This window comes from Lycorma delicatula, chromosome 13, assembly GCF_047948215.1.
Source record: "Lycorma delicatula isolate Av1 chromosome 13, ASM4794821v1, whole genome shotgun sequence".
In the NCBI taxonomy this organism is placed as follows: Eukaryota; Metazoa; Arthropoda; class Insecta; order Hemiptera; family Fulgoridae; genus Lycorma; species Lycorma delicatula.
In genome coordinates this window covers 11,753,149-11,780,171 of record NC_134467.1, presented here as the reverse complement: position 1 = coordinate 11,780,171, position 27,023 = coordinate 11,753,149, and the positions used below count along the sequence as shown (strand labels likewise).

The following is a 27,023-nucleotide window of genomic DNA, read 5'->3' as shown; positions in this document are numbered from 1 at the left end:
TAGTTCCATGTAAAGATTAAAAAGTAACGGAGATAGGGAACATCCTTGTCGGACTCCCTTTCTTATTACGGCTTCTTTCGTATGTTCTTCAATTATTACTGTTGCTGTTTGGTTCCTGTACATGTTAGCAATTGTTCTTCTATCTCTGTATTTGAACCCTAACTTTTTAAAAATGCTGAACATTTTATTGCAGTCTACGTTATCAAATGTCTTTTCTAGGTCTATAAACGCCAAGTATGTTGGTTTGTTTTTCTTTAATCTTCCTTCTACTATTAATCTGAGGCCTAAAATTGCTTCCCTTGTCCCTATGCTTTTCCTGAAACCAAATTGGTCTTTCCCTAACACTTCTTCCACGCTCCTCTCAATTCTTCTGTATAGAATTCTAGTTAAGATTTTTGATGCATGACTAGTTAAACTAATTGTTCTGAATTATTCACATTCATCTGCCCCTGCTTTCTTTGGTATCATGACTATAACACTTTTTTTGAAGTCTGACGGAAATTTCCCTTTTTCATAAATATTACACACCAGTTTGTATGATCAATCGCTTCCTCACCTGCACTGCGCAGTAATTCTACAGGTATTTCGTCTATTCCAGGAGCCTTTCTGCCATTTAAATCTTTTAATGCTCTCTTAAATTCAGATCTCAGTATTGTTTCTCCCATTTCATCCTCCTCAACTTCTCTTCTTCCTCTATAACACCATTTTCTAATTCATTTCCTCGGTATAACTCTTCAATATATTCCACCCATCTATCGACTTTACCTTTCGTATTATATATTGGTGTACCATCTTTGTTTAACACATTATTAGATTTTAATTTATGTACCCCAAAATTTTCCTTAACTTTCCTGTATGCTCCCGTCTATTTTACCAATGTTCATTTCTCTTTCCACTTCTGAACACTTTTCTTTAATCCACTCTTCTTTCGCCAGTTTGCACTTCCTGTTTATAGCATTTCTTAATTGCCGATAGTTCCTTTTACTTTCTTCATCTTATATTTTCTACGTTCATCCATCAGCTGCAATATATTGTCTGAAACCCAAGGTTTTCTACCAGTTCTCTTTATTCCGCCTAAGTTTGCTTCTGCTGATTTAAGAATTTCCTTTTTAACATTCTCCCATTCTTCTTCTACATTTTCTACTTATCTTTTTTACTCAGACCTCTTGCGATGTCCTCCTCAAAAATCTTCTTTACCTCCTCTTCCTCAAGCTTCTCTAAATTCCACCGATTCATCTGACACCTTTTCTTCAGGTTTTTAAACTCCAATCTACATTTCATTATCACCAAATTATGGTCGCTATCAATGTCTGCTCCAGGGTAAGTTTTGCAGTCAATGAGTTGATTTCTAAATCTTTGCTTAACCATGATATTTTAATTTTAGTTAATTTTAATTTTTATAAATAATTAATGTTTGTTAGGATGTAAATTGTTAAGACTCTTTATTAACCTATATTAATACATAACACTGATTACATTACTAAATAATCAGTAAATTAAAAAATGAGAAAGCCTTCAGTGATTCATTCATGCTTGACTCTCCTATCGATCGAAAAGTCAGAAAACTCAAATTGAGTGTAGTTATTCATAAAGAATAATCAGAATAAGTAAATAAAAATACTTAAAGCACAAAAAATATATTTTTCCCAAAAATCGAAAGATTAAGAATTCAGTATCTGCTCGTGCAGTTAGCAGTTAATATGAGTACTTCAGAATGTTTATAATTTTGTTGAATAGCTACCAATTAAAAAGAAATACACATATGCAAACATATATATATATATATAATTACAAGTAATATGCTAAATATATACTTAAATTTATAATACCTTGCCATAATTACTAGTGTTCTTAATTTTATCTAACAATTTTCTACGTCTATTTAATATTACGTTAGGTAATATATTAAACAATAAATTATGTACTGAAATAAGATAAGAGCAAATCTTTTAACTTAGACTTACCTTACTGTTCAAGTAACAAGTCTAAAAAATAATAGCGCAATCTGCAGCAATAATGTTGTAATTTAAACTGATAAATTTTTATTAATATTACTTTAAGGTTATAAATACTAAAATTAATACATCAGACAGCCTTTCATATTTATTCATTACTATTCAGCTATTGAAAGTTATTAATCATTATATTTTTTTAATATTAATAAATATAGTTTTAGTTTTATTTATTTTATAAAATAAGATTTACTTAAAATCATAAATTAAAAATGAATTTAAATATTTATAACATTTTTTTTAATCAATATTTATATGTATACAATGGTGGTTGATTTATAATACCATTTTACACTTTTTTTTTTTTTTTAATTTTCAAGTTTTAACTTGTCTTTTATATTCACCATTTATTAAACAAAAGAAGTCATCTTTATTCCAGGTAAGTTTTAACTTTTAGAAAAGTTAATTAAAATATAATTTTTATTTTAAAAATGCATTTACATATCACTACTTAATTAAAAATCTGGTTCTTACTATTCTATACCATTTATTGAACAAATTTTTTTAAATATTAATGATTATTAATTACTGATTTTTAAATTAAATCTAGATGTTTTTTTTCCAAAAATAAGAAAATAATTTTTTAGACTTAATTACACAACTGATTAACTTTGTAAATCTTTAAAATTATTGAACTAATTATAATGATTATCACAGTTACATTAGTTCCAAAATGATTTTTTGGAATGGCAGCATCATTGTATTTTGTATAAAATGTTATGGATATAAACTTAGGTTCATCATTTTTAAAATACTACAAAGGATATAGTATCATATTCCTTTACACAAGCCTACATTAAATAATTCTATTTTTGTTAAAATGATTTAATCCATTTAAAAAAATCAAAATTTTTAATAAATTTTAATTAATCAAAAAAAGTTATTTATTAAAATTAGAAATTCAGTTTTCACAACTAATAATAATAATAATTTTATCAAAAATTTCTGGCTGTAATATAAACTATCAGAGAAATAATTTATTAAATGTTATTGGGATATATATATCCCATATATATATATATATATATATATATATGAATTTAATGATACTGAATTCAATGACTATGGGTAAATTAATATAATGGACTTGTCTGTTGTATTTTCAAACAAATTTTTAAAATAGAAAAATAACAAGGAAATCTAAATTTACCGATTATTTTACATATTATATATGATTTTGTTCAGGAAATTATACACTAAGAATTTGATAACTAAAGTAAAATCAGTATTGTGGTTTAAGAAGAGATAGAATAAATAAGCAGCATAAATGTGTGTTAATGTAGAAATAATGTTAAAAGTATAGTTGCACAACGTTAAGACAAAATTCTGATGGCTACAAAGTTATAATAAACACAAAAATCTATGCTAAATAGTTAATGAAATAAATTGCAAAAGTACATTATGCTTAAAAACTATTTATAAATTTACTTACTATAATTAAAAATCTAAAACAAGATGGCAATTTCAATTATTAACAAATCATTATTATTAGAGTGTGAAACAAACTTCATAATTTTCATTAAAAAACTTTTAAAACTGCACTGAAATAAATTTAATTTTATTGAAATTGTTAATTGACAGGATTTTTCCCGAAGCTTATGCCCTTGATATAAATTACAAAAATACAATTTAGTTAAAAAGATAATTCCAAAAACAATAAAAATAAAGCATTCATTATTAATTTATCTTGAACATTCTTCATTATTTGACAAAAGTAAATGAATGGCATTTTATATTTAATAATTTTTGTTGTAGTTAGATTTTAAGGATATATTATGTCTGATTAAAACTTTATTGTAACTCCCATCACAATAAATTTCTAAAAAAAATTATTTACAAAAGATGTTTGTTTATTAAAAACATAATTGTACTTTTATAATAAAAATTTGAGTCTGTAATTTTAAAATTAAGATTAATGAATTTAAACTATACTTTTTAAAAATATTAAAACATGCATTTACTTAATCAGTGGTTCTAAAATGAAAGTTATAATAACAATAAATGTATAACAGCTTACTTTTGATCAAAAATCTTTTATCAAACAGCAATGAAGGAAGTTCAAAAAATTTAAGAGTAGTTCAAGAAAAGATTAATACTTTATTTTTATTGATATTAGAAGATTTAAAAAAAATTAAATTGTGTTTTTACAATCTGTATTAAGGATACAAGATTTGGGAAAAATCCTGTCAATTTCCAATTTCAATAAAAATAGATTTACTTCAATGCAGTTTTAAAAGTCTTTTAATGAAAATTATATACTTATTCATGAAGATTAATCCAGTATGGGCACTAGAACCCAAAAATACATAACTATTTTACCACTTTGATTTTCAATCTATGTTCCATGCAATTATCTGTGGCTCACTCAAATTTTAAAAATATTCTGTGTACGTTTAGTGAAATATTTAGCATTATTATTGTAGTAAAGTAATAAAAAACAACTTAGCAAATTTAATGATTTGACTGCTTCTAAATTTAAAAATAAATACATTTATTCAGCAACTAGAAAATCAGTTTGATGAAATAAAGGATATTTATCAATTTGATGAATATAAAACAGCTAAATGGAAAGTTGATTTAGGAATTATCAAGAAAGTTTCTGACACTGCTGAGTTTTTGTTCTTTCTGTTCAGAAAGAAATAGCAGTAGATTACATCATTTTTGCGTTACTTCCCAGTCATGTAAAAATATAATTGTTACAATATCATATAAGAAATAAACAATAATTTTTTTGTGATGAAAATTTTAATTCGCTCGGATCATTTAAAATCATTGCCAGAACAGAAATCTTGTATAATATTGCAATCTGGAATTCCTACTTGTATATGGGCCCCAGCAGGTGTGACCCATTGACAATGGCGCAGGCAATTGTTGTCGATGATGCCATGCTCAAAGTTGCCCATTATTAGCTCCCATCAAACAGCTGGGGCACAGACTGACAGGATATGGGTCCTGATGGTGCCATTGATGCTGAGGACTGCTAGTCCTCAGCATGTATATAGATACACAAGAAAATGCCATTTCTACTTGCTTACTCGGTCAACTTACAGATTGTTTTACTAACATTATTATTGTTTTAAATACAGAGATAGTTTTCATCTGATAATATTAAAAGATAACTAAAAACTATAATCTATAATAACCTTCAGAAGGTCATAAAAACTGTCATTTTTTATCATTATAATACACGCTTAATGGCAGAGAGTAAAAACTGTAGTGCATATGGCTGATACCAGGTTGATTTTTGTCTTCATAAATGTAGAATAACATATAACAAACTCTAGAATTATTTCCTATTTCAAAAAAACTTGATGTAAAAATTATTACCAGAAAGGTCTGAATTTCTTCTTTAAAGTGGTGTAAGACTCAGGGAAATTATTAACACTTATGGTTCATAAAGCAAGCATAATCAACTACTGTCAAACAGAACAATTTGAACTGATTATATACAACCGAATTTAATCAACAAATCAGTCAGCCTTAAAAGTGTCATGAATTGTCTACTAAAAAAAAAAGTTTTAAAACTTTACTTTATACACGTTACAAACAATTGCAAAATACAATTTCTTTATGGCAAGGAAAATATAGGAAATTTTGACAGAAATGTTTTTCATGCTCAACCGCCTGAAAAATCAATTTAAGTCAACTAGAATTTAATTTAATGGTTTCAAATAATATATGAAACAAATAGTAAACGATAATTTTCTAGTACAGCTATGGACAAAAGTTACACATAGTTTTCTGGCTTTCCAGTTCACCACTGTAACTTGTGTGATGTCGTAGAAGTGTCCAAATATCTATGGGTTTTGTTTAATCCTGCTCAGCAGATAGCTTGCATCATTGTTTCTTGTACTGTGTATACTAGAAGATTATTATAACCATGAATCACCAAGTTAGGATTGTTGTTTATTAGAACCCAAAAAGAGAATTGTGACTGGGGAATCAAGGAGCCAGCAGATTTAAAACATAAATGGTCCAGCCAGTTCTTGAAATCAGTCCTCTCATAAGGAAAGACAAGCAGTAACCCTCTGTGCCACCACAAACATACTACTTTTTTAAAATATCTGTATAACTCAAAATTTTTTGTACAATTCTGTGCATAGACTGTCTGTAAGATTAAATAAACCTATTTTTGTATGTTTAACCATGTATCTGAAAAAATGTAATGTGAATTTATTGTTAATTTTTTTTTAATGAATATTACAAAAGAGGTACATGATTTTATGAAAAATATACATGAAAAATGAAGCTTTACTACATAAAATTATAACTCATACCATGAAAGTATAATAAAACATGACAATAAGTATGGCTAGTTAATCTGTACCAGGTTTGTCAGTCATTTTTCATTTGATTCTGACTTAAACCACCAGTCCAGATATTACTGTTGCACCTTGTGTTTTTCTGTTCATTCTCTTTTGGGAACATAGGTAATTACAAATAAACAATCTTTTTTATTTCACAGGTTTTGATTTATTAATATGATGAAAAAATCATTGTGTGTGTCTAAAAATAATAAACAACCAAGCAATAAACTGTCATTATCGTCATCAGCAACAACAACAATATTTTCTGCTGGAATTAAAGTAGCAATTACTTCATTATTTGTAATTGTATTCAGTGCACCGATAAATGAGGCTGCAGTAATTCAAGGTAACCATTGACAATTAAATAAACTCTTTTGCTCCCATAATAAATTAGCATTAAAATGCAAACATAATTCCTTAAAAACTACAATGCTTAGTAAATTACTGTCTATCTACACATTTATCTAATACAACCATTGTACATATAGTGAGTGCATTTGCACACATATGAAGATATTCAGAAATTAAAGAGTTAATAGGAAGACAAAGAAAATTAATTTTTCACAGGTGGCAGTGCTGCCATATCTGTAGGATGTATCCTTTAGTTTATCAGATCTCAGTTGCAGTAAACAATGTTTTGTAGTAAGTGTTTAAAATGGTGCTATAAATTTAAAATCCAAACACTAAGTACATAAAAATCATTTATTTCTTTTGTATGAAATAAGAAACAACTATTTTACTAACCTTGTTTTTTTGTTTATGATGAAAATATTATGAATAAAAAAATTGTAATTATGTTTAAAGAAAGAAGTAATGTTCAAGATAAAGATAGGAATGAAAAACTATCAATTGCATCTGATATAACATTTTCAGAAAATATAAGAAAAAATGTATGTTTTGATAGATTTTTATATGTTTAAAAATCTATCAAAACATACAGATAAACAGATAAGAACTGTTCTTGAACAGTTCGTGATGTGAACTGCTATGAAAATATAAGGTTATTGTTAAATATCCAGACACTGGAATTGAAAATCCTGATAAATGAAACTAAGAAAGATAGAATGACTGCAGTCCAAGCATTTCAACTACATTAAGAAAATCAAGGTGTCTTCAAACTGAAGACTCTGATAAAAGAATAATGAAAATTAGAGAACATCACTACACACCTAGAATAAGCAATAGATAATCAATCCAATGACATCACACACTCACTGATAGTGAAAAACTCAAACTGTTGATATTTTGAATTTACAACATGATAATCATTTTCAACAACAGATAAAAAGACATTATAAATTTTGATGTATACAGTAAGATCCTACATTTCTATGTTCTATGGTTGCAATCGACGTATAGCATATTTCTGCTACTGAGTGGAATACAATAATTAAAATAAAACATAATTTCTGAGAGAAATATATGTTATTTTTATTTTTACATATTGTTTTTATTTTAGTATTACAACCTCTGACGTGCTTAAATATAGATTTAATGAGATGGATGAGGTGATATGTGAAAAAATGTCAGATCCTTGCCAATAATTCTAACCCAAGAGACTAGCTGAAATAGAAGACAGTATCTTAACCATTACACAGCTGGCATTTTTGACAATGATATATTTAAATCATTTGAGATACAAGTGACATTATTCACTGTTAGTTTCTCTGTGAGTAATGATGTCCATTATATACTCAATCCTCATGATGGTGTCATATGTGTAGCTAAATGCAATCTACATTTCAATTAGCAATTGTATGTGTTGTATTGCATGTTAAAATATTGGTTTAACAATTCTAACCTTGTAAGATAATTTAATTAAGAAGTTTTTAGGAACTGCAGAGATTGGTTTTTAATATAATCAATGACTTTGAGTGTTAGCACTGATGAAGAACATACCATCTTCTATCCCACCTTCTTTATGAAACATTAAAGGTTTTTACTTGATTTATTTAGTATACGAGTAACAGAAAACATATTTTAAAATATTTCTTTTATCTGCATATAAGAATTCATTCACAGCTAATGTTCTAAAAAAAAAAACCTTGTTGCTGTAATAAAAAGTTTACGTATATCTCTACACAACAAATACTTATTATGTACATTAAACATCTACATTTTGTATATACAAAATAATTACGTCAAAATTTTACTAAAGGAATGTATATCATATTAATGGGAAAATATCAGTGTTAATGTTGGAACAATAATAAATTCACTATATATATCCCTGCTGCTGAGAAATTTTCAAACTCTGGATTGCATCGCAACCTTCAATATCCATCAGATAAGAAAAAAAATTCTATTCACAACTAAATTTAAGAATTCTATTCTATATGTAAACTAACTGATCCATGCCTATGGCCAGTACCTACAAAGGATGCTGTAATTTAAACAGGTTCCCAAAACTTCAAACATATCTACCTAGTTGAAACTGATATAATTCCTCCAAGAAAGAAGGGATCAAAGATAATAGAAGACAGTAGATAGAAGAAAAAAGAAAAAATCTACCGACACTAGGGCTGGAAAATGAGACAGACAATTCAACCCAAAAGAATATTAAGAACCTGGTATGTTGTATCTTGGTAATATTATTTTTTCTAACTTTAAGACCCCATTACCTAAGGACAAAATACAAATTCAGCAAGGAAATTTTCCACACTTACTACAAAACATTGTTTACTGCAATTGAGATCTGATAAAACTAAAGGATACATCCTACAGATATAGCAGCACTACAAACTGTGAAAAATTAATTTTCTTTGTATTCCTATCTATTAACTCTTTATCTTTAATCTCTGAATATCCTCATATATGTCAAATGCACTCACTATATGTACAATGGTTGTATTAAATAAATGTGCAGATAAACAATAATTTATTAAGCGCTGTAATTTTTATGGAATTATGTTTGCATACTTACACAAGTAATCTGTGAGGGCCGAGAATGTTAGTTGTAAGATAATGTATTGAAGAATGAATGTCTGTTGTTATTGGTTTATTTTATTATTCCAGTTAGTTACGGAAGTAATCTGTGAAGCCATAAAATGTTAAGAGTAAACTGCGAAATTGAAGAGTGAATATGTGTTGTCATTGGTTTTGTTTTTATCGGCTTTCCTCTTCTTATTAGATATTTACGAAAGTAATTTGTGAAGGCAGAGAATGTTAAGTGTAATATACTATATTGAAGAATATATGTGTGATGTCATTGGTTTATTTTTCTATGTTGATTACATAGTTATAGAAATAATCGCCGAGGGTGGTGTGTGTTAAGTGTAAGTGCAATATTGAAGAATGAATGTGTGTTGTCATTGGATTACATCCTATTCTGATTAGATAGTTACGGAAGTAATCTGTGAGGCTGGTGAATGTTATGAGTAGTCTTTGGTATTGTAGAGTGAATGTGTGTTTTTAGTGGTTAATTTTCCTATTCTGAATAGATAGTTACTGAAGTAATTTGTGTTTTGGGTGAGGGGTATTCCATTTTAATTCAACAAGTTTTCATAAATTTTATTGCATTATTATTTTTGGTTTTGATGATATTTTGTATTTGATATTTACCCACCTTGTAGTGGCTAAAAAATATATTTTTATATTTAAAAAATTTTTCTCTTTAGCAAGAGATTATTTTCTTACTTGCTAACACATAAAAACAGCCATTTTCGTCAGTTTTTCTATGAGATGTAGCCTTCTTATTTTACTTCACACGAAAATCAGATAGGGCTTTTGAAGAGAGTAATGTTGGAACTTCATTTTAGTGTAATCAAAATTCATTTCATTACATAACCAAATCTTTTAATGTTTACTGAAATCATTTTTATAAATTGTTGTTTTTTTTTCAAATTTTGGGTTCAAAATAAATAATGAAGAGCTTAAGGTAATGTGCCACTTTTTTACCTTTTAACTCTTAGGTACTGTACTGCATATAAAATAAATTTTATAAATTTATAAAATAAATAATAATTGTTTTGCTTTATACATTGAACTGACTCAGGGTTCCTTAATAAATAATTTTATCTACTACATGGAATTATGCAGTTTATGAAGATATCTTGACTTAATTACAAACTGTCCAGCCAGATTGCCACTGAAAGGTTAGAATAAATTTAACATGACTCATTAATTCAACTTTTCGTAGCAAGTTATAATAAAAATTATTTTTTCATATAAAGTGTTTTAAATGAAAAAATATGTTGTTCATCATAAAATCCACTACATTTCAATTTGTAATTATTATTACATCTAATATTATCTTTGTTACTTCTAACAAAAGTAATTTACTGCTTTTAAAATAATGGTAATGATTTTAACTTAAGCTTTGTAAATGGACTTTTTTTAGCTGTAATTGAAATAGATGGCAGCCCTGAAGATTTTGTAAAAATAATTTTACAAAAAATGGATCATTTAATAGAAGCTAAAAAGAATGCAGCAAATCAAGTAAGTATGATTTTTTGATAAGTATTTAAAATACTAATATTTTATCGGAAATGTAGGCAAATCAAAAACTTTTCTTGGAAGGTGGTTTTGAAGTTGGGAAAAAACATTTTTTAAACTTTTTCTATTGGTTTATTTCAACATATTAATGATAATTTTGCAATAAAACATTATCATAAATTACCCCCACCCCAAAAACTAAATCTTAGGTAACTTTTTTCATGTATTAATATTTTTCCACTGTATAAGAATAAATATCCAAAAGTATTATAACTTTGTTGTCTGCATTTTACGCAGTAATGCCAATCAATACATGATTGATTGTAATTATATTTCCGTCTTTTGTAATTATATTAAAAACAGAAATAAATTGAAAAAAATATTTTCAGTGTAATGAGAATATTTTTGTATTATGTTTTACTAGTCATCTGGTGTTAATTCAACATCTGATATTCTTTGTAAATGTCTTGTTACTCTTTCTCCAATAAGAGAGCAGAGTAATGTACACAAGTTAAAATGCTGATTTTGAGGACCATTATTTTTGTTAATTTTTTAATTTAAATTGTCTATATTGCATCCTCTATATTTTCTCAAAAACTAAAATTATTCCAAATGAGGTGATAAGATCTTTATGGTTTTCCTGCAAGACCTCATAAATATGATTATTTTTCTGCTTTTCATGATTTAATATATATCCCCTGTGTGGGTAGTCCCTCATCATTGATTCCATCGTTTTGTCAATTGTTTAAACTTGCAGTTTCCACCATTCTGAACTAACTTATTTTTATTTACTGGTGGGGAACCAAGTAAGCATTTTGTATGATATATGTCAGTTTTATATATTATATGTTAGTTATTTTGATAGAGAAAATAATTTTAGTAGCTTACATCCTTTTTTTTATAAAATTAATATATCTGCTATTATGCATCGCTTGCTTAATTTTAGGCACTTGTTATTGAATTGGCTGACAGGTTTAAAAAGTATGAAAACGCATTTCTTGAGATTATTTCTTTTATATATTTCTGCTGGTGTAAAAGTAAGCAATTTTACTGAAGATGACTAGAAATCTGCTTTACTTTTACTCACTTATATAAGTACTTGAGAATAAATACTCTCAAAGAAATGCAAAAATGAGGAAAATAAGAAAAATATTGCAGAGAAATAATGTAACTAGATGCTATCAAGTATAAGATAAGGCTCTCAGAAATTAAAATATATATTATTTTTTACAATTTTCATGCAACTATCAAAATGGAATCAGGACATTTATCGTTATAGTAATTCAGTACTGAATTATATTATTTTTAATAATTATTTAAAAAATAAACAAATAAATAAAATTTTATATATATATGCGTTTTCTGCATCTGAAAACGCTATTGATGAATCAAAGAAACTGCAACATTGGGAAAACTTCCCTTTCTTCTTTCTTTTTCCTGTTTAGCCTCCGGTAACTACCGTTTAGATAATTCTTCAGAGGATGAATGAGGATGATATGTATGAGTGTAAATGAAGTCCTTTCCCGGGAATGTTATTTCCGGTAGACATCAATAATTGTGGTGGTCTGTTGCATAATGTACAAGCGCAGAGGGTTCAAGAATTATGTTACAGTGTAATATATTAAGTTCTGGTGGTTTAGTTAATAGCTCTATGGGAATTGTGAAGAAATTCAAAGGGACCAACTGAAAAGGGATGAGTTAAGAAAAGCTGTGTTAATAAATTCAATGATGAACCAATAGGTAAAAAATGAAACGTTTGAAGCTGCTAAATCATACGGAACTGTAGAAAGACATATGCAACCTTTAATTTTAAGTTTGGCTGCAACAATGCACAAATTGCAAGGTACAAAATGAAATGGAGCTGTTGTAGATTTAGGGAAAAAAGTATTTGCAAAAGGACAAGTTTATATTGCTCTAAGTCAGAAGCTTGGATGGTTTAACTTTAAGTGATTTAGATCCATGTAAAGTCCACACAATAAAAAAGAACTTGCTGAGACGGAAGGATTGGAACCTTGCACAGAATTGAATAATGTCCTACACTTCACTCATGCCATCGATATGTTTATTACTAATGATATATCCACACTGTTATGAGTATTTTAAAGAAATTTAGTTGTCCAACCTTGCGAGAGACCGCAAAAGAACATATATTTTGATGCAGTTATTAGTTATTTTTAATAAAGTTTCTTTGAAGAACAAAAATTTGTTGTAAAGAAGTCAAAAGCAGAGAATATAAACTGTGTGCATTGGAGTGCAAGTGTGAGGAAAGGATAGCACATGTAATGGAGATTTACATGTAATGTAAATGCAATCTTTGGGGGTATTATTGTAATATTTTGTTGAATAAGCTGAAATGAAAACTGGAAATATTTTGGACAAGATGAGAGAGCAGCATATGTTTGGGCGGGTTACGGTAATTTCCTGATGTTCTTCGGGGAGCCACTTGCACCTGTTACAGTTTTATTTATTAGGAAAGGTGAAACCTTTTGGAGGGAGCCACCTTCCTGACTATTTCGGAGAACAATGAATCGAATATTTTTAAGGTTCAAGTCTAAAGATTTGTAGTTCTCTTCCATAGGACTTTTATCCTCGTCAGACAAAGCTGATCGAGGTCTCTTCGCAAGACTTAATTTGGTGGTTTTTTCAGATGGACCAACAACCATCTTGGAATTTAATATAGGAACTGAAATTTTGGTCCCACGAGTACCGGCGAAAAATGGACCACTCCAGCAGAGCGCACGCGTACTGGAGCTAGAGCTAAGTACAACTGGGTTCGCCCTGGTGCCCAGAGGACATCGTTCAAGACTCACTACGTAGAGCCATTCACCCATCGGCACGATTTGTTCCCACCTTGGGTTACGGTTGCGTTTCGTAAGATGTCGCAACACCACCGAGTGTTAATGTAAGAAATATCAGTGTAGGATGTTGTTGTGTAATTGTGTAAGTGTGTATGTTGTAATTTATGTAGTGTTCTTGGTGTAGTATATGTGTATAATGTAAAGTGTTGTGCAGCTCACTGTATAGTGGGAAGAATAGCTGCAGAGGCTAGGCCCGTGGGGACGCCAACCCCCAAAGTCTTAAAGAATAAGACTCCCCGTCGGGGTTAAGTGCTTGTAACAATTCCTTAAATACAAATGGAGTGTTTAATTCACCAACCGAATCACCAATGATTAACGATAATACTTTTATTTGTATCTTGTACCGTTGAAAATCGTTATTATATGATGTAGTGAGAGACACCGAGCGGAAAGATTTTGCTAGACTATTTGCCACTACTGAGGGTGATGAAAGGAGTTCTCCTTCATCAATAAGACCAAGAATAGATTGTTTCGGTGATCCGAAAATTGCACGAATTTTCTTCCGTACAGTAGACGTGGGAGTAGTGCGTGAGATAGTGCTCACGTATTTCGTCCATGAATTCCTCTTAGCGTCCAAGAATACTCGACGGCACACCGCTCTAGCCCTGCGCTATAAATTTAGATGTTCTGTTGTAGACCTACAATTAAATTTGCATAGTGCCTACCGTCGATTCCTAATAGCATATTTGCAAATCATCGTTCCACCATGGAACGAAAGGACGTCTAGGATTACCCGATGATTGCGGGATATATCTGTTGGCATTCTCAAGTATCATGGACGTAAAAGAAGAATATTGGTCGAGGATGTTCGCTCCAACGTCATACTGAGATTGGAATGCTTTATGGTATCCGTTCCAATCTGCCTTTTCAACAATCCATCTCCGTGGCCTTCTTTTAATCTCGCAGTCTACACCGAAACCAATAATAATTTATCTATGATCACTGCCGTGAAAGTCATCACCAACAGACCAATTAAAATGAGGGAGCACATTCGGTGAGCATATGGAGAGATCAAGGTTAGTTACAGTACCAGTTGATAAGGACATGAATGTGTGTGATCCATTATTCAATAGGCAAAGGTTAAAATCTTGTCTCAATCTGTTTATCATATTTCCTCGAGTGGAGCAGAAGGTTGAGCCCCAGGAAATATGATGGGCATTGAAGTCTCCTACCATTAACGATGGAGATGGTATTTGCGTGAGGAGATTTGAGACATCTAAAAAGCACTGAACTCAATGTTCGGTGAGAGATACAGATTGCAGATATGCAATTTGAAGGGAATAGAGACCTTTACTGCAATAGCAGGAATGACAGTGGTTAGTTGAATTCTTGTAGCTGACACCCCATTCTTCATGAAAATCGCTACTCCACCACTCTCCCTACTGTCTACTAGGCAGTCGTATCTCTCACAGAAGTATCTTCTGAGTGTAATTGGGTCATGTTGTAGAAGGTGAGTTTCTTGGAAACACATGATTAGTGGATCATGTGCGTGCGCTAGTACTCTAATATCTTCAATGCGGGACCGAATACCTCTAAAACTCCACTGAATAATGCTCATAGTGTAAAAAAAATAAATAAAAAAAATTAAATAATTAAATTTCGGAAATTATATAAAAATTAGCTGTACGTGATTCGGTTTTTATTTTAAAGAACTCCGATGCCCTAGGGTCGGGTGGTTCATCAACCATATCCTCCAGTATATGAGGTGATGGTGGAGTTGATTTATTTGAATGGGATGCTGCAGTTAACATCCCAGAGGGGGTGGTTATGTGGCTTCCCTTTACGGAGAGCTTATTAGGTGGCTTACTGCCAGCTGTGATAGTCGCTACTCGTGCCGGTACAACTTTGGGAACAGGAACTTTCGTATGTATCACACTGTTGGATTCACTAACTGCGACGAAAGACTTTTTAATCATCTTTGTCAGCTCTGAGATAGTAGCTGTAAGTGAAGCTACTTGATCGGAAAGCATATGAAAAAGTTTTTTAAGTTCATTGCAGGATCCGCACTGCTGATTATTAACGTTTGTAAGAGTTTGTTTCGATGTAGCGGTGGCAAAAGATACATCTGGTTTAACCAGGTTCCGTGAATTATTTAACTTTTTGTATTCTCTTCGTGCGGCCGGGAAAGATAGCTTTTGCTCCGTACAGATTTTGAGAATTGCCTTTTCTTGTTTAAAGATTGGACAATCTCGGGAGTGGACCACTGCAGTTTGCACATTTTTCACTTTCTTCGCAGTTAGTGTCATTGTGACCTTCTTTAGCACATCGAGCACAGATCTCAGTTTTCGTGCAAGATGTTGTAGTGTGACCAAAACCTTGGCATCTGAAACATCGCCGTGGGTTGGGTATGAATGGTCGTACTCGAACCGAGAGGTAACCCACTTTAATCTTCTCTGGTGGAACAGGGAGATTGAATGTTAGTATAAGAGACGGTGTCGGTTCTTCTGTTCCGTTCTGCCGTTTCATAATACGTTTCACATCAACAACATCTTGATGGCAAAACTCGTCAACTATTTCAGTGATATCTATATCTAAAAGGTCTCGACAAAAAATTACACCAGGATCATCCTCGAAGTACGTCTAAATTTTTATTCACACACACAAAAAAAACCACTTCCAAACCCCCATACAATAAATGTGTGCAGGCCACTGTTTTATTTATAATGATAGTTTTACAATTGCTATATGTAGTGATTCCAAGGCCCGTTACATGATCTTGAAATAGATTTATCCGTTATGTAACAAATGGTGAGGAGTGTTTAATAAATTATTTTGATTTTTTTGGCTTCAACGTCGGATGTGGTACTTTAGGCAGTTGTGTTCCTATTGGTCGGAATGTGTATGAACGTACCTATTTGGTACGTGTGTGTGACGTGAAGGTCAAACTATAAATAGTCGTTGTTTGTGGATGGTAGTTTTCCTGTTCAAACATGTTTGAGGACGACTGGATACGAAGGCCTTGTATCCGTGTTGGGCATGCGCCGTCGCTTTGGATCCGACGTTGCGATTGGTTGTTAGGGTGTGGCGACGTTGCGATTGGTCGGTAGGTTGTAGCGCTTTTGTGTCTACTATTGTAACGGAAGTTCAAAATAGGACGCTCAACCTTAGGCCATGTTCGTCAGCTGTTTTTCAGTCGCGCGCCACACCTCGCACTGTCAACAACCAGCGCCGCTACGTCAACGCACGCACGCGAACACACACGCAGCCGCCGCCGCCGCCTTTGGTGCACGAGCCACTTCCGAGTCCTGGAGTGGCGGGTGACGCCTCCCGGTGCAACGGCCACGACGACCATGATCATCCTCGAGGTGCGTCTAAATTTTTATTCATAAACACACACAATATATTTTCACACACACACCCACACAGGCTATTACGAAAGCTGTTCTGTGATCATGCAAAATCTTGGTTATGTATTCTGCATCCTTGACATTTGTGATATGCACAGTGCCTGTATCTAAGCCCACCGGGCTGATCTAGTGGTTAACATTCAAACATATCATCCTCTGAAGTAATACCTTACGGTTGTTCCAAAGGCTAAACAGAAAATGAAAGGTCCCAGTATTCTGGGGCTTTTTGAGTGTTTTAAAAAAATTCTATTTGAATTTTGTAATAGGTGAATAAAATTAACATATTTAAAAAGAGAACAAAATGCAGTTTATTTTAATATATTGTATTAAATACTTATTTTACCTACTTAAAATTATGATGTTCTAAAAGTTACATACATATGAAGAAAATAAAAAATTTAAACATACTTAGCTTCAGTGTGGTAAATTTTGAAACAGTCAGGTATACAAAGTCTTAAAGAATAAGACTCGCTATTGGGGTTTAATAGCACTGAGAAGATATAACATCATGTAAACATTTGATTATATATATGACTAATAATGTAGCAGCGACTAATGTATGAGTAATGATTATAGTGTTGTAGATAAATATGGTTGTGTTGTGAATCGGCACCGATAAACTGGATATGAGTCACAGAACCATGACGAACTCACTCACACAAATGCAAGGTTTGTTTATTGATCACTCTATAAGCTAAGTGAATACAGAATAATAAGGAAATAGCCATTAAAACACACTTCTGTTTTTCCTGTTTAGTCTCCGGGAAATACCATTCAAGATAATACTTCACAAAATGATATGTATGAGTATAGTCTTGTACATTCTCGGTTCGACCACTCCTGAGATGTGTGGTTACTTGAAACCCGACCGCCAAAGAACACCAGTATCCACGATCTAGTATTCAAATCCGTATAAAAATAACTGGCTTTACTAGGACTTGAACGCTGGAACTCTCGACTTCCAAATCAGTTGATTTAAGAAGGCACGTGTACCGCTAGACCAACCCGGTGGGCTCACTAAAACACACTGAACATTGGTATCTTACCAATTAACTCATACATGTTTGATTATTGACTGTGCATATTGGGTATGCATCAGAATATAATTAATAACTACATATTAGAAATATATGATTTTTAAACAAAACATTTTGAGTTTAATCTATGTAATATGTTTAAAACTTGAATTTTTAAGTAAACTCTCAGCAGTCGCCACCATTGAATGTGATGACACTTAAATAGCATAAAATATAAATACATAACGATGTAGTTAATACTTTTTTAAATTTATTAATTGCTATGGCAAATAATGTTTAACTAATCACTTAGATTTTACTTAATTAGTTAACTTTGTTTTCATTAACTTAAGAGTGAAACATTATTAACTTAGAGTTGAATTTGTATGAATAATTTATGATACAGGTACATAACAGCAGTGATACTATAACTCATTATGATATTGCGTCATCAACATTAATGAGTATAGGGTCAGAAGCATTCAGCATTGGCCGAACATTTACTATTCGGGGAAATGTAACAGATAATAAAAAAAATTCTAAACCGGTGATTAGATTTCAACTTTATGCTGAAGCAACCAACAGAACTATTGAGAGAACTGGAATAAGGTAATTCTTAGAATATATAGTATCAATATTTATAATAATCTTGGCTGTCACAGAATATACAAACATTTTAAAAAAATACTATATTACACACATGGATATTTTCATTGCGTTTATTTGTACTCTGCTACACATTTCAAAAAAGTTAAAACACAATCATGAAATCTGATGTGATATTTTGTATACTGGAGCACTGATTTTAATAAATTTTATTTTTACGTATTTTGTGTCTAACAAAAACATCTTAAAAAAATTTTCTGAAACTGCACCTCACCTTAATTGTTATAATTCTAGAATTTTATGTTTTTTCTGCTTTAATCTATTGATTAAAAATATGATTTTTTGTTTTTTTAATTATTACAAATTGGTAAAGGCAGGTAGGGAGTTAACAACAACATTATTCTAAATTATAGACTTGCATTGTCTGAAACGATATAACGGGTTTTATTTGACAATTATTTATTGTTTTATTTCATAAATATGAGTTAAATACTCTTCAAGTGTTTTAATAGAATTGTTAATTTAGTTATTATTTATACGGAGGAAATGAATTAGAAAATGGTGTTATAGAGGAAAAAGAGGAAGTTGAGGAGGATGAAATGGGAGAAACAATACTGAGATCTGAATTTAAGAGAGCATTTAAAGATTTAAATGGCAGAAAGGCTCCTGGAATGCCTGTAGAATTACTGCGCAGTGCAGGTGAGTTAGTGATTGATAGATTATACAAACTGGTGTGTAATATTTATGAAAAAGGGGAATTTCCGTCAGACTTCAAAAAAAGTGTTATAGTCATGATACCAAAGAAAGCAGGGGCAGATAAATGTGAAGAATACAGAACAATTAGTTTAACTAGTAGTGCATCAAAAATCTTAACTAGAATTCTATACAGAAGAATTGAGAGGAGAGTGGAAGAAGTGTTAGGAGAAGACCAATTTGGTTTCAGGAAAAGTATAGGGACAACGGAAGCAATTTTAGACCTCAGATTAATAGTAGAAGGAAGATTAAAGAAAAACAAACCAACATACTTGGCGTTTATAGACCTAGAAAAGGCATTCAATAACATAGACTGGAATAAAATGTTCAGCATTTTAAAAACATTAGGGTTCAAATACAGAGATAGAAGAACAATTGCTAACATGTACAGGAACCAAACAGCAACAGTAACAATTAAAGAACATAAGGAAGAAGCCGTAATAAGAAAGGGAGTCTGACAAGGATGTTCCCTATATCCGTTACTTTTTAATCTTTACATGGAACTAGCAGTTAATGATGTTAAAGAACAATTTAGATTCGGAGTAACAGTACAAGGTGAAAAGATAAAGATGCTACATTTACTGATGATATAATAATTCTAGCCGAGAGTAAAAAGGATTTAGAAGAAACAATGAACGGCATAGATGAAGTCCTACGCTAGAACTATCGCATGAAAATAAAAAAGAACAAGTAATGAAATGTAGTAGAAATAAAAAAGATGGACCACTGAATGTGAAAACAGGAGGAGAAAAGGTTATGGAGGTAGAAGAATTTTGTTATTTGGGAAGTAGAATTACTAAATATGGATGAAGCAGGAAGCAGGAGCATGCGATATAAAATGCCGAATAGCACAGGCGAAACGAGCCTTCAGTCAGAAATATAATTTGTTTATCAAAAATTAATTTAAATGTCAGGAAAAGATTTTTGAACTATATTTGGAGTGTAGCTTTATATGGAAGTGAAACTTGGACGATCAGAGTATCTGAGAAGAAAAGATTATAAGCTTTTGAAATGTGGTGCTATAGAAGAATGTTAAACATCAGATGGATGGATAAAGTGACAAATGAAGAGGTGTTATGGCAAATAGATGAAGAAAGAAGCATTTGGAAAAATGTAGCTAAAAGAAGAGACTGACTTATAGGCCACATATTAAGGCATCCTGGAATAGTTGCTTTAATATTGGAGGGACAGGTAGAAGGAAAAAATTGTGTAGGCAGGCAACGTTTGGAATATGTAAAACAAACTGTTAGGGATGTAGGATGTAGAGGGTATACTGAAATGACATTGGCATTGACATTGGCATTCAAGCTCATTGAAATACAGCTCTCGTTGCTGCCGGTTATTGGTAGGGTCTTCGAGAAGATACTATATTTGCGCATAAATGAGAGGTTGACATCGCAGTGATTATTGATGGAAGATCAGTATGGTTTTCGTCCTGGTAATGGGACAGAGGACACTATCCTAAACGTCATGGGTATTGTGAGGAATAGTCGTGGCGGGTATGTCTTGGGGATTTTCCTGGACATATCTGGTAAATTTAACAATTTGTGGTGGCCCTCTACTTTGTATCAGTAACAAAGACATGGATGTTCTTAGAGTGAAATGCATAGTTATTTCAGCCATTGAGACGTTCTGCTTTGTGATGGTGGCCACAATGTAATGAAGACACTGTTTAAGGGTTGTCCTCAAGACAGTGTACTAGGCCCTTTGTTATGGGTTGTAGAGTTTGATTCTCTGATGTGACTGAGGTTGCCCGGCGATTGTCCTGTTATCACTTATGCGATGATAGGGCTGCTGCTGGTCAAAGGATGCAAACAGAACAAGATTGAAGTTAGAGTCTCTCAGGCCTGTAGGATACTAGAGCTGTGGGGCCATCGGTACAAGATGGCATTCAGCCTGGATAAAACAACAATGATGTTGCTGAAAGGCTGTTTGTCTGTAATGCTATAGTGCATAAATCTATATCAGGCCACTGAATTCGTAATGTTTAGGTTCAGAAGTATCTCAGGGTGCTGCTTGACAAAAATGTTTGATTCAAGGAACATTTCTAATACGTCATAAGGCTAAAGTGCCTTTTTTGGTATTCGACATGAGGTGAATTCGGACCATGTATTAAGACCATGTATTTCTTTTATAAAGGTGTAAGTGAGGCAATTATGTTGTATGCCGAATAGACTAAAATATTAAACTTATAGGGATATTTTACCGAGGCCCAATGCTTCTGCTGTTAACAGTAATAGGGAGTTATCGCACTACCTCTTTTGAGGTGTTCTGGTGATTGCTGGAGTCAAGCTCATTAATGTTCTTGCGGTTGATCGTAAACAGTGTTATTTTGCAAAAAAGTAGAATGAATTGACATCTGCAAAAATTTGAGAGATTGAGAATAGTGGATTTCAGTTGTGGCAGGAGAGATGGGATGAAACAACTAATAGGTGTTATATGCATGGTCTCTTCCCAACATGAGGAGTTGCTGGGTGCCTCTTGGGTGTGTCCTAATAATATGCTACACAGTCTCTTTCCTGCCATAGTACTTTTAGAAATAAAATTGACTCGTTTCGGCCTGAGTGATACACATCTGTGCATGAGTTGTGATATAATGGACAATGCTTTTCCATCTTTTGTATGTCTGTCTTCATTATGAGGGCAGACGATTGGAGGTTGGTGAGGCAGCTCCAATGTATTGGATCTTACTGTCAATTGGAAAAGCTGGACCGAATGGCATATAGTAGAGAGTTTTATAAAATACTTGGTTATTCAGAGAGTTGGGGAGGACATATAGAAATGGATGTTCGTGTAACAGCGGTAGCTAGGGTCACTTGGGCATTTAAGTTGCCATGATAGGAGTTTTTGAAGTTTTGTTTGTTTGTTATTTTGCGATGTTGTTCATTTAATTTTATTTTGTTATAGGGCATTTAGTTCAAAATTTATATTGTGTTCTACTTGGTCTACTTCATACAAGTAGTTTTAGTTATTTGTTTTTTTTTTTATGTTAGTTTATAGGTTTTCACCGATGGAAATGTCATTCGTGACATTGTGACAAAAGACCAACATGATGACTGAAAAATGTTAATCACTCTGTGGTCTAAAAGATGATCTGCAGTAAAGCCCATCAGGACTAGGTATGGATGGGGTGGCATGGCAACCGTAATCATCACATGGCAGGATCTTCCCCTTCAGGGTCAGGATGGACTACTATGACGTTCCACACAAAGTGTGGTGTTCGAAGATGAGAAGACTCCAGTGGTTGTTTGAAAATCCAAATCAATGAAGAAGAGAAGAGTGGCCGTATTTTTTAGTGTGAGAGGAGTTTTAGATCAAGTTGTGTTTAAACTCACAAAACAGTTACATCGAACTTATATACTGAGGAATGCTTACCTAAAGTTATTAAAACAATATATGGTTTCTTTACCACAATAACACTTCAAGTATTTGGCCAAAAGTGTAAGATGTGTGATGGAAACTATTTTGAAAAAATTATAAATAACAAAGTTATACTGCTAAACTTTCCTAGTGCTCTTTGTATATACTGCTTCAGTTTAGAGGGGGAATTGCCTGTAATACCTCTCAAAATCAATTAATGTGGAAAAACAAACCAATATTATGTATCCTGAAAAACCTTTAACCTCAACAATTTAATTTTGTCGATACATTGTTATCTTTTGGAATATTTTTGAACAAACACCACACACATAATTTACTCAATTAACTCTAGTATGATGTATGATTTTGAGATCTTAAAAAAACAAAACAGACTTTTCTGGTTAGAAAAGTATCCTGTCACAACTGTTTAAACTCATGTATCAATCTTAAGAGCATATTCACCAATCCTATATGACTGTCAGCAAGATTATTTTTTAGCAATCAGTATGTTTTTACAGATTATGAAAAATTTGATATTCCTAAAGGAAGACAATTCATCATGTTATTTATTGCTTGATGAGTTAAACAATGATGCTCATTTTGAATATGATAATAGTAAAGTACAACTATTATGGACTACTACTAATGGACTAGTATAAACTACTAATTACTGGAAATTGAAATCATTCAATTATGTAAGATAAGAATAGATATAAAATTATTTTTAAAAATATTTAATTCAATAAAAATATTTATGAACTAACATGGATCATATACCTTTATTTGTTCTAACTATATTGCAAGACTGCTGCTGCAAATCATATGTAAAACAAATTACATTAATTATTTTAAATAAATGTTATTTAGTTTTTATGTAGATAATTATTAGTTATTAAGGAACTAATAATGTTAAATTTTGGGCTTACTTCTCAAAATAACATTCCAATCTAATTAGAAAAGTATGCTGTCACAACTGCTTAAACTTATGGCAACAATTTTTATAGTATGGACCACTCATAGGAAAATCATTTACTAACATTATTGATCAATAGTTAGTAACCAGAAATCTTTAACAGCATATAATCTGTATGAAACGGCAGTCTATTACGTGATGCCATTAATGGAATTCCAAAAAATAAGTAAATAATGCTTAGTTGTAGTTTGAATACTAATTTACACTTTTTCAACCCTTTTGATGTTTCATGTATACATCACTTTTTAATATCACAAAGTTATATACATTAAGTAATCACTGATATAGAAGTATAAGGGCAATATTTTTCAATTTTACTAACATGCTTACATCAAATGTGAATATCACTTTCTATTTTTTGTGAGGGCCATTTTTATTCAAATCTACCTCAGGTTATAGTCAGCAGCTATCAATTTAGAAATAAATTTGGTAAATAATTCACTTACACGTATAACTTATAAAAACAATCATACAGCAGTATAATTTAAGGGGAAAAACACGTGTTTTTTATGACATCAGCACCCCCTTAATGAATTTTGAAAAACTTATTGTGATCTATAACCTATACGAGTATATAGAAATATTTGAATCAAATTTAATGACAATCAGTTTGGTCAATCCTGAGCTATAAGGCCAAAAACAGTACCACACACATGTATGCATAAACATAAGTTTTATTTTTGGTCTAGATGAGTTAGTTGGGCCCTAAAACATACAATTTATAAAAAAAAATTTGGTACCCCATTTTTGATAGGATACCAACCATACTTTCGCCTTTAATATTCTAGCTATATCACCAGGAAAGTAATATTAACATCTAACAAGCAAAACCTAAGCTTGTTGATATTTGATATGCATACATAAAATTAACTTTCTATGAATATATAGTTACTATTTTTATCATACGGTGTATATATATATATATATATATATTATATATACATATTTTTACTATTTATTAATAATAAATTGCAATTACTAATAATTATTGGTACTAGATTCATTATTTAATTAATAGTTATATGATTTATTTCATTTATATTTTGACATACAGGCCATTTGATGACAGTATGGATGATGAAGACGATAACAATAATTATAATCTTTGCTCAAAAATAAAGGAAGATGAATATCACAGTGATTACGAACAGGATGATTATTATTATTATGCATCAAATGGTGGTATACTGGAGCCGATTGTGAAAACAGTCGAACCATTTGTTTTAACTTTGTTAAACATTATATTTCATGGTATTATGACTAGCATAATTAGTAAAATAATGGATAATGCTAATATGTCTGGAGATGTGAGATTAGTTTAAAAATTATCATAGTAAAAGAAAAAATTGTAAAGTATTGTATGACTGCGCAGGCTGTATTCTTTTCTTTTTTTTTCATTTTACATACAGCCAACTATATGAAATATCAGAACACTATTTAAGAGCTGATCCTTTTTTTGACAAATTTATTTTTAAATAAAAAAGTGAGTTTTATATAAAATATATGTTCAATGATGATTGTTCAGCCATCTGGCAAGTTTCAACATGTACAACAGATACTCTGTCAATGGTTTTGTTTTTGGTAGTATTTTATTATGTCGACCTTAATATGAATTATTTGACAATTTCTTCCTCTTGTTATTTAAATTGATAAAATTATTTTTTAATGATTCATTGATCAAAATTTTCAAATATTTATTAACATTTAAATTGCTATCTAAAATATGGAATTAATAAAAATGAATTTACTGTTTGTTTATTGGGGATTGTATTCATGAGCTCTGTAAAAATGCTTACATCAATGCAATAATATTAAATTATATGTTTGTTTGTATATATATAGAAGTTCAATTAACAGAATAAACTATAATACTTCATTTTCACTTATTAATAAAAAGTTAATTTTACTTTATAATCAAATGTAAAAATCCTTGTTTTGTAACGCTTTATAAATCATTTTCATTTAATTATTGTAATTATTAGCAATTTATTATTTTTTTATCAATTCTTCAATATTTATTAACGATGAGTGTTTGACAATCAAAATGTTTACATAGTTTTAACATTTACACAGTAATATTTTAAATGATTTGTTAAGTATTTTTTCTTTTCAGATTCTATTAATTAACATGATAAAACGTTAAAATGTTCATTTATACACTGCTTACCATTTCTTTTATTTGGCGATACATTGTAGAATTAGTGATAAATAATTTTTATTTAAGTTCGTAGGAATGATTGTACTAACCCAACCTTGCAAATAAAACTGTAAAGTTAATTCCAAATATAATGAAATGGAATTCAACATTTTTTAACTAATTAATTTTTCATTATTATAATTGTAGATTTTTAGAAAATCTTTATTATATGTGAATATATTTAAAGTAATGTTTCATTCATTGTGTTAAATGGTACCGCAATTATGTTGCATTATTTAAAATCTGTCAGATTCGTTTAATAGGAAAGTATATTAGAATTTATCTTGGCAAATTGCATTTCCAGCTAATGATTGAATATGCAAATTTTACATTAAAATTTTTCTTAACATTTTGAAATATTAGGTTTATTTCATAGCTGAATGTCGTATAATGACATCAAGATTCATCGATAACATAATTTTCATTTAGTATATTATTTTTCAATTGTAATCAAATAAACATTAACAAATATATCTGTTTTTAATTTTCACTATTTTAATTACATCCTTATAAATTTAAAATAATTACTGTAAATGTATTATGAATTTCTTTATTAACAAAACTTTTCAAAAGACAGCAACAAATTCAAAATCTCACATTATGAGTCTTGCAACAGAATAATTTGTTTTAAATGAAAAAAAAATGGAATATTTGTAGTAAACTGTAAAAATAGCAAGACCAATGACGAAAATAACAGGCATTCCAAGCAGCATAGCTTACTAAGGAAAGTGAAAAGCGATATAGTTTGCTTACTTCTTCAGGGCAAATATCCCACATAACCATTTGGAAAATGTTTATCCAAAATCCAGATAAAATATCTCAACAAAATAATTCTGATAAAACCATATCAAATTCCTTATTTTTCAGCAAATTTCCTAGATATACAAGTAACTTCTGCTGTGAATAACAATTTTTTTTCTAGTAATTAACAGATTCAACTGAAATGGAGGCAAAATATTCTGCCAAATTTTAGCAAGAAGAAACTTCAAGCTATACAATAATATTTCAAATAAATGAGTTCTAATTTTTATTAATACCTGCTAAGAATCAATATATTTGAAAAAAACAAGGGGCTCATTACAAAGCAAACACACTTGTTTTGAGTTAAGTATGTTAGCTTGATTTCCCAGAAATGAAAGGATATTAATTTAAAAAAGAAT

At 30.7% G+C, this 27,023-nt stretch overlaps 1 protein-coding gene across 1 annotated transcript; it reads left to right on the top strand.

Moving 5' to 3' along the window:
* The first annotated feature begins 2,116 nt into the window (after positions 1-2,116).
* On the top strand, positions 2,117-26,347 carry LOC142333928 (uncharacterized). Its single transcript, XM_075381549.1, has 5 exons — positions 2,117-2,391; positions 6,478-6,665; positions 10,659-10,756; positions 18,381-18,583; positions 24,721-26,347. The coding sequence occupies exons 2-5, from the start codon at positions 6,494-6,496 to the stop codon at positions 24,986-24,988; spliced, it is 741 nt and encodes a 246-aa protein (XP_075237664.1). The 5' UTR covers positions 2,117-2,391; positions 6,478-6,493; the 3' UTR covers positions 24,989-26,347.
* Positions 26,348-27,023: the final 676 nt, after the last annotated feature.

What these genes read in the sequence shown, in the direction of transcription:
- LOC142333928 (XM_075381549.1), top strand. Translation starts at nt 6,494, where the DNA reads ATGATGAAAAAATCATTGTGTGTGTCTAAAAATAATAAACAACCAAGC. An exon ending in TGAGGCTGCAGTAATTCAAG is followed by an intron (nt 6,666 to 10,658) that starts GTAACCATTGAC and finishes GACTTTTTTTAG; the next exon opens with CTGTAATTGAAATAGATGGC. An exon ending in ATTGAGAGAACTGGAATAAG is followed by an intron (nt 18,584 to 24,720) that starts GTAATTCTTAGA and finishes TTTGACATACAG; the next exon opens with GCCATTTGATGACAGTATGG.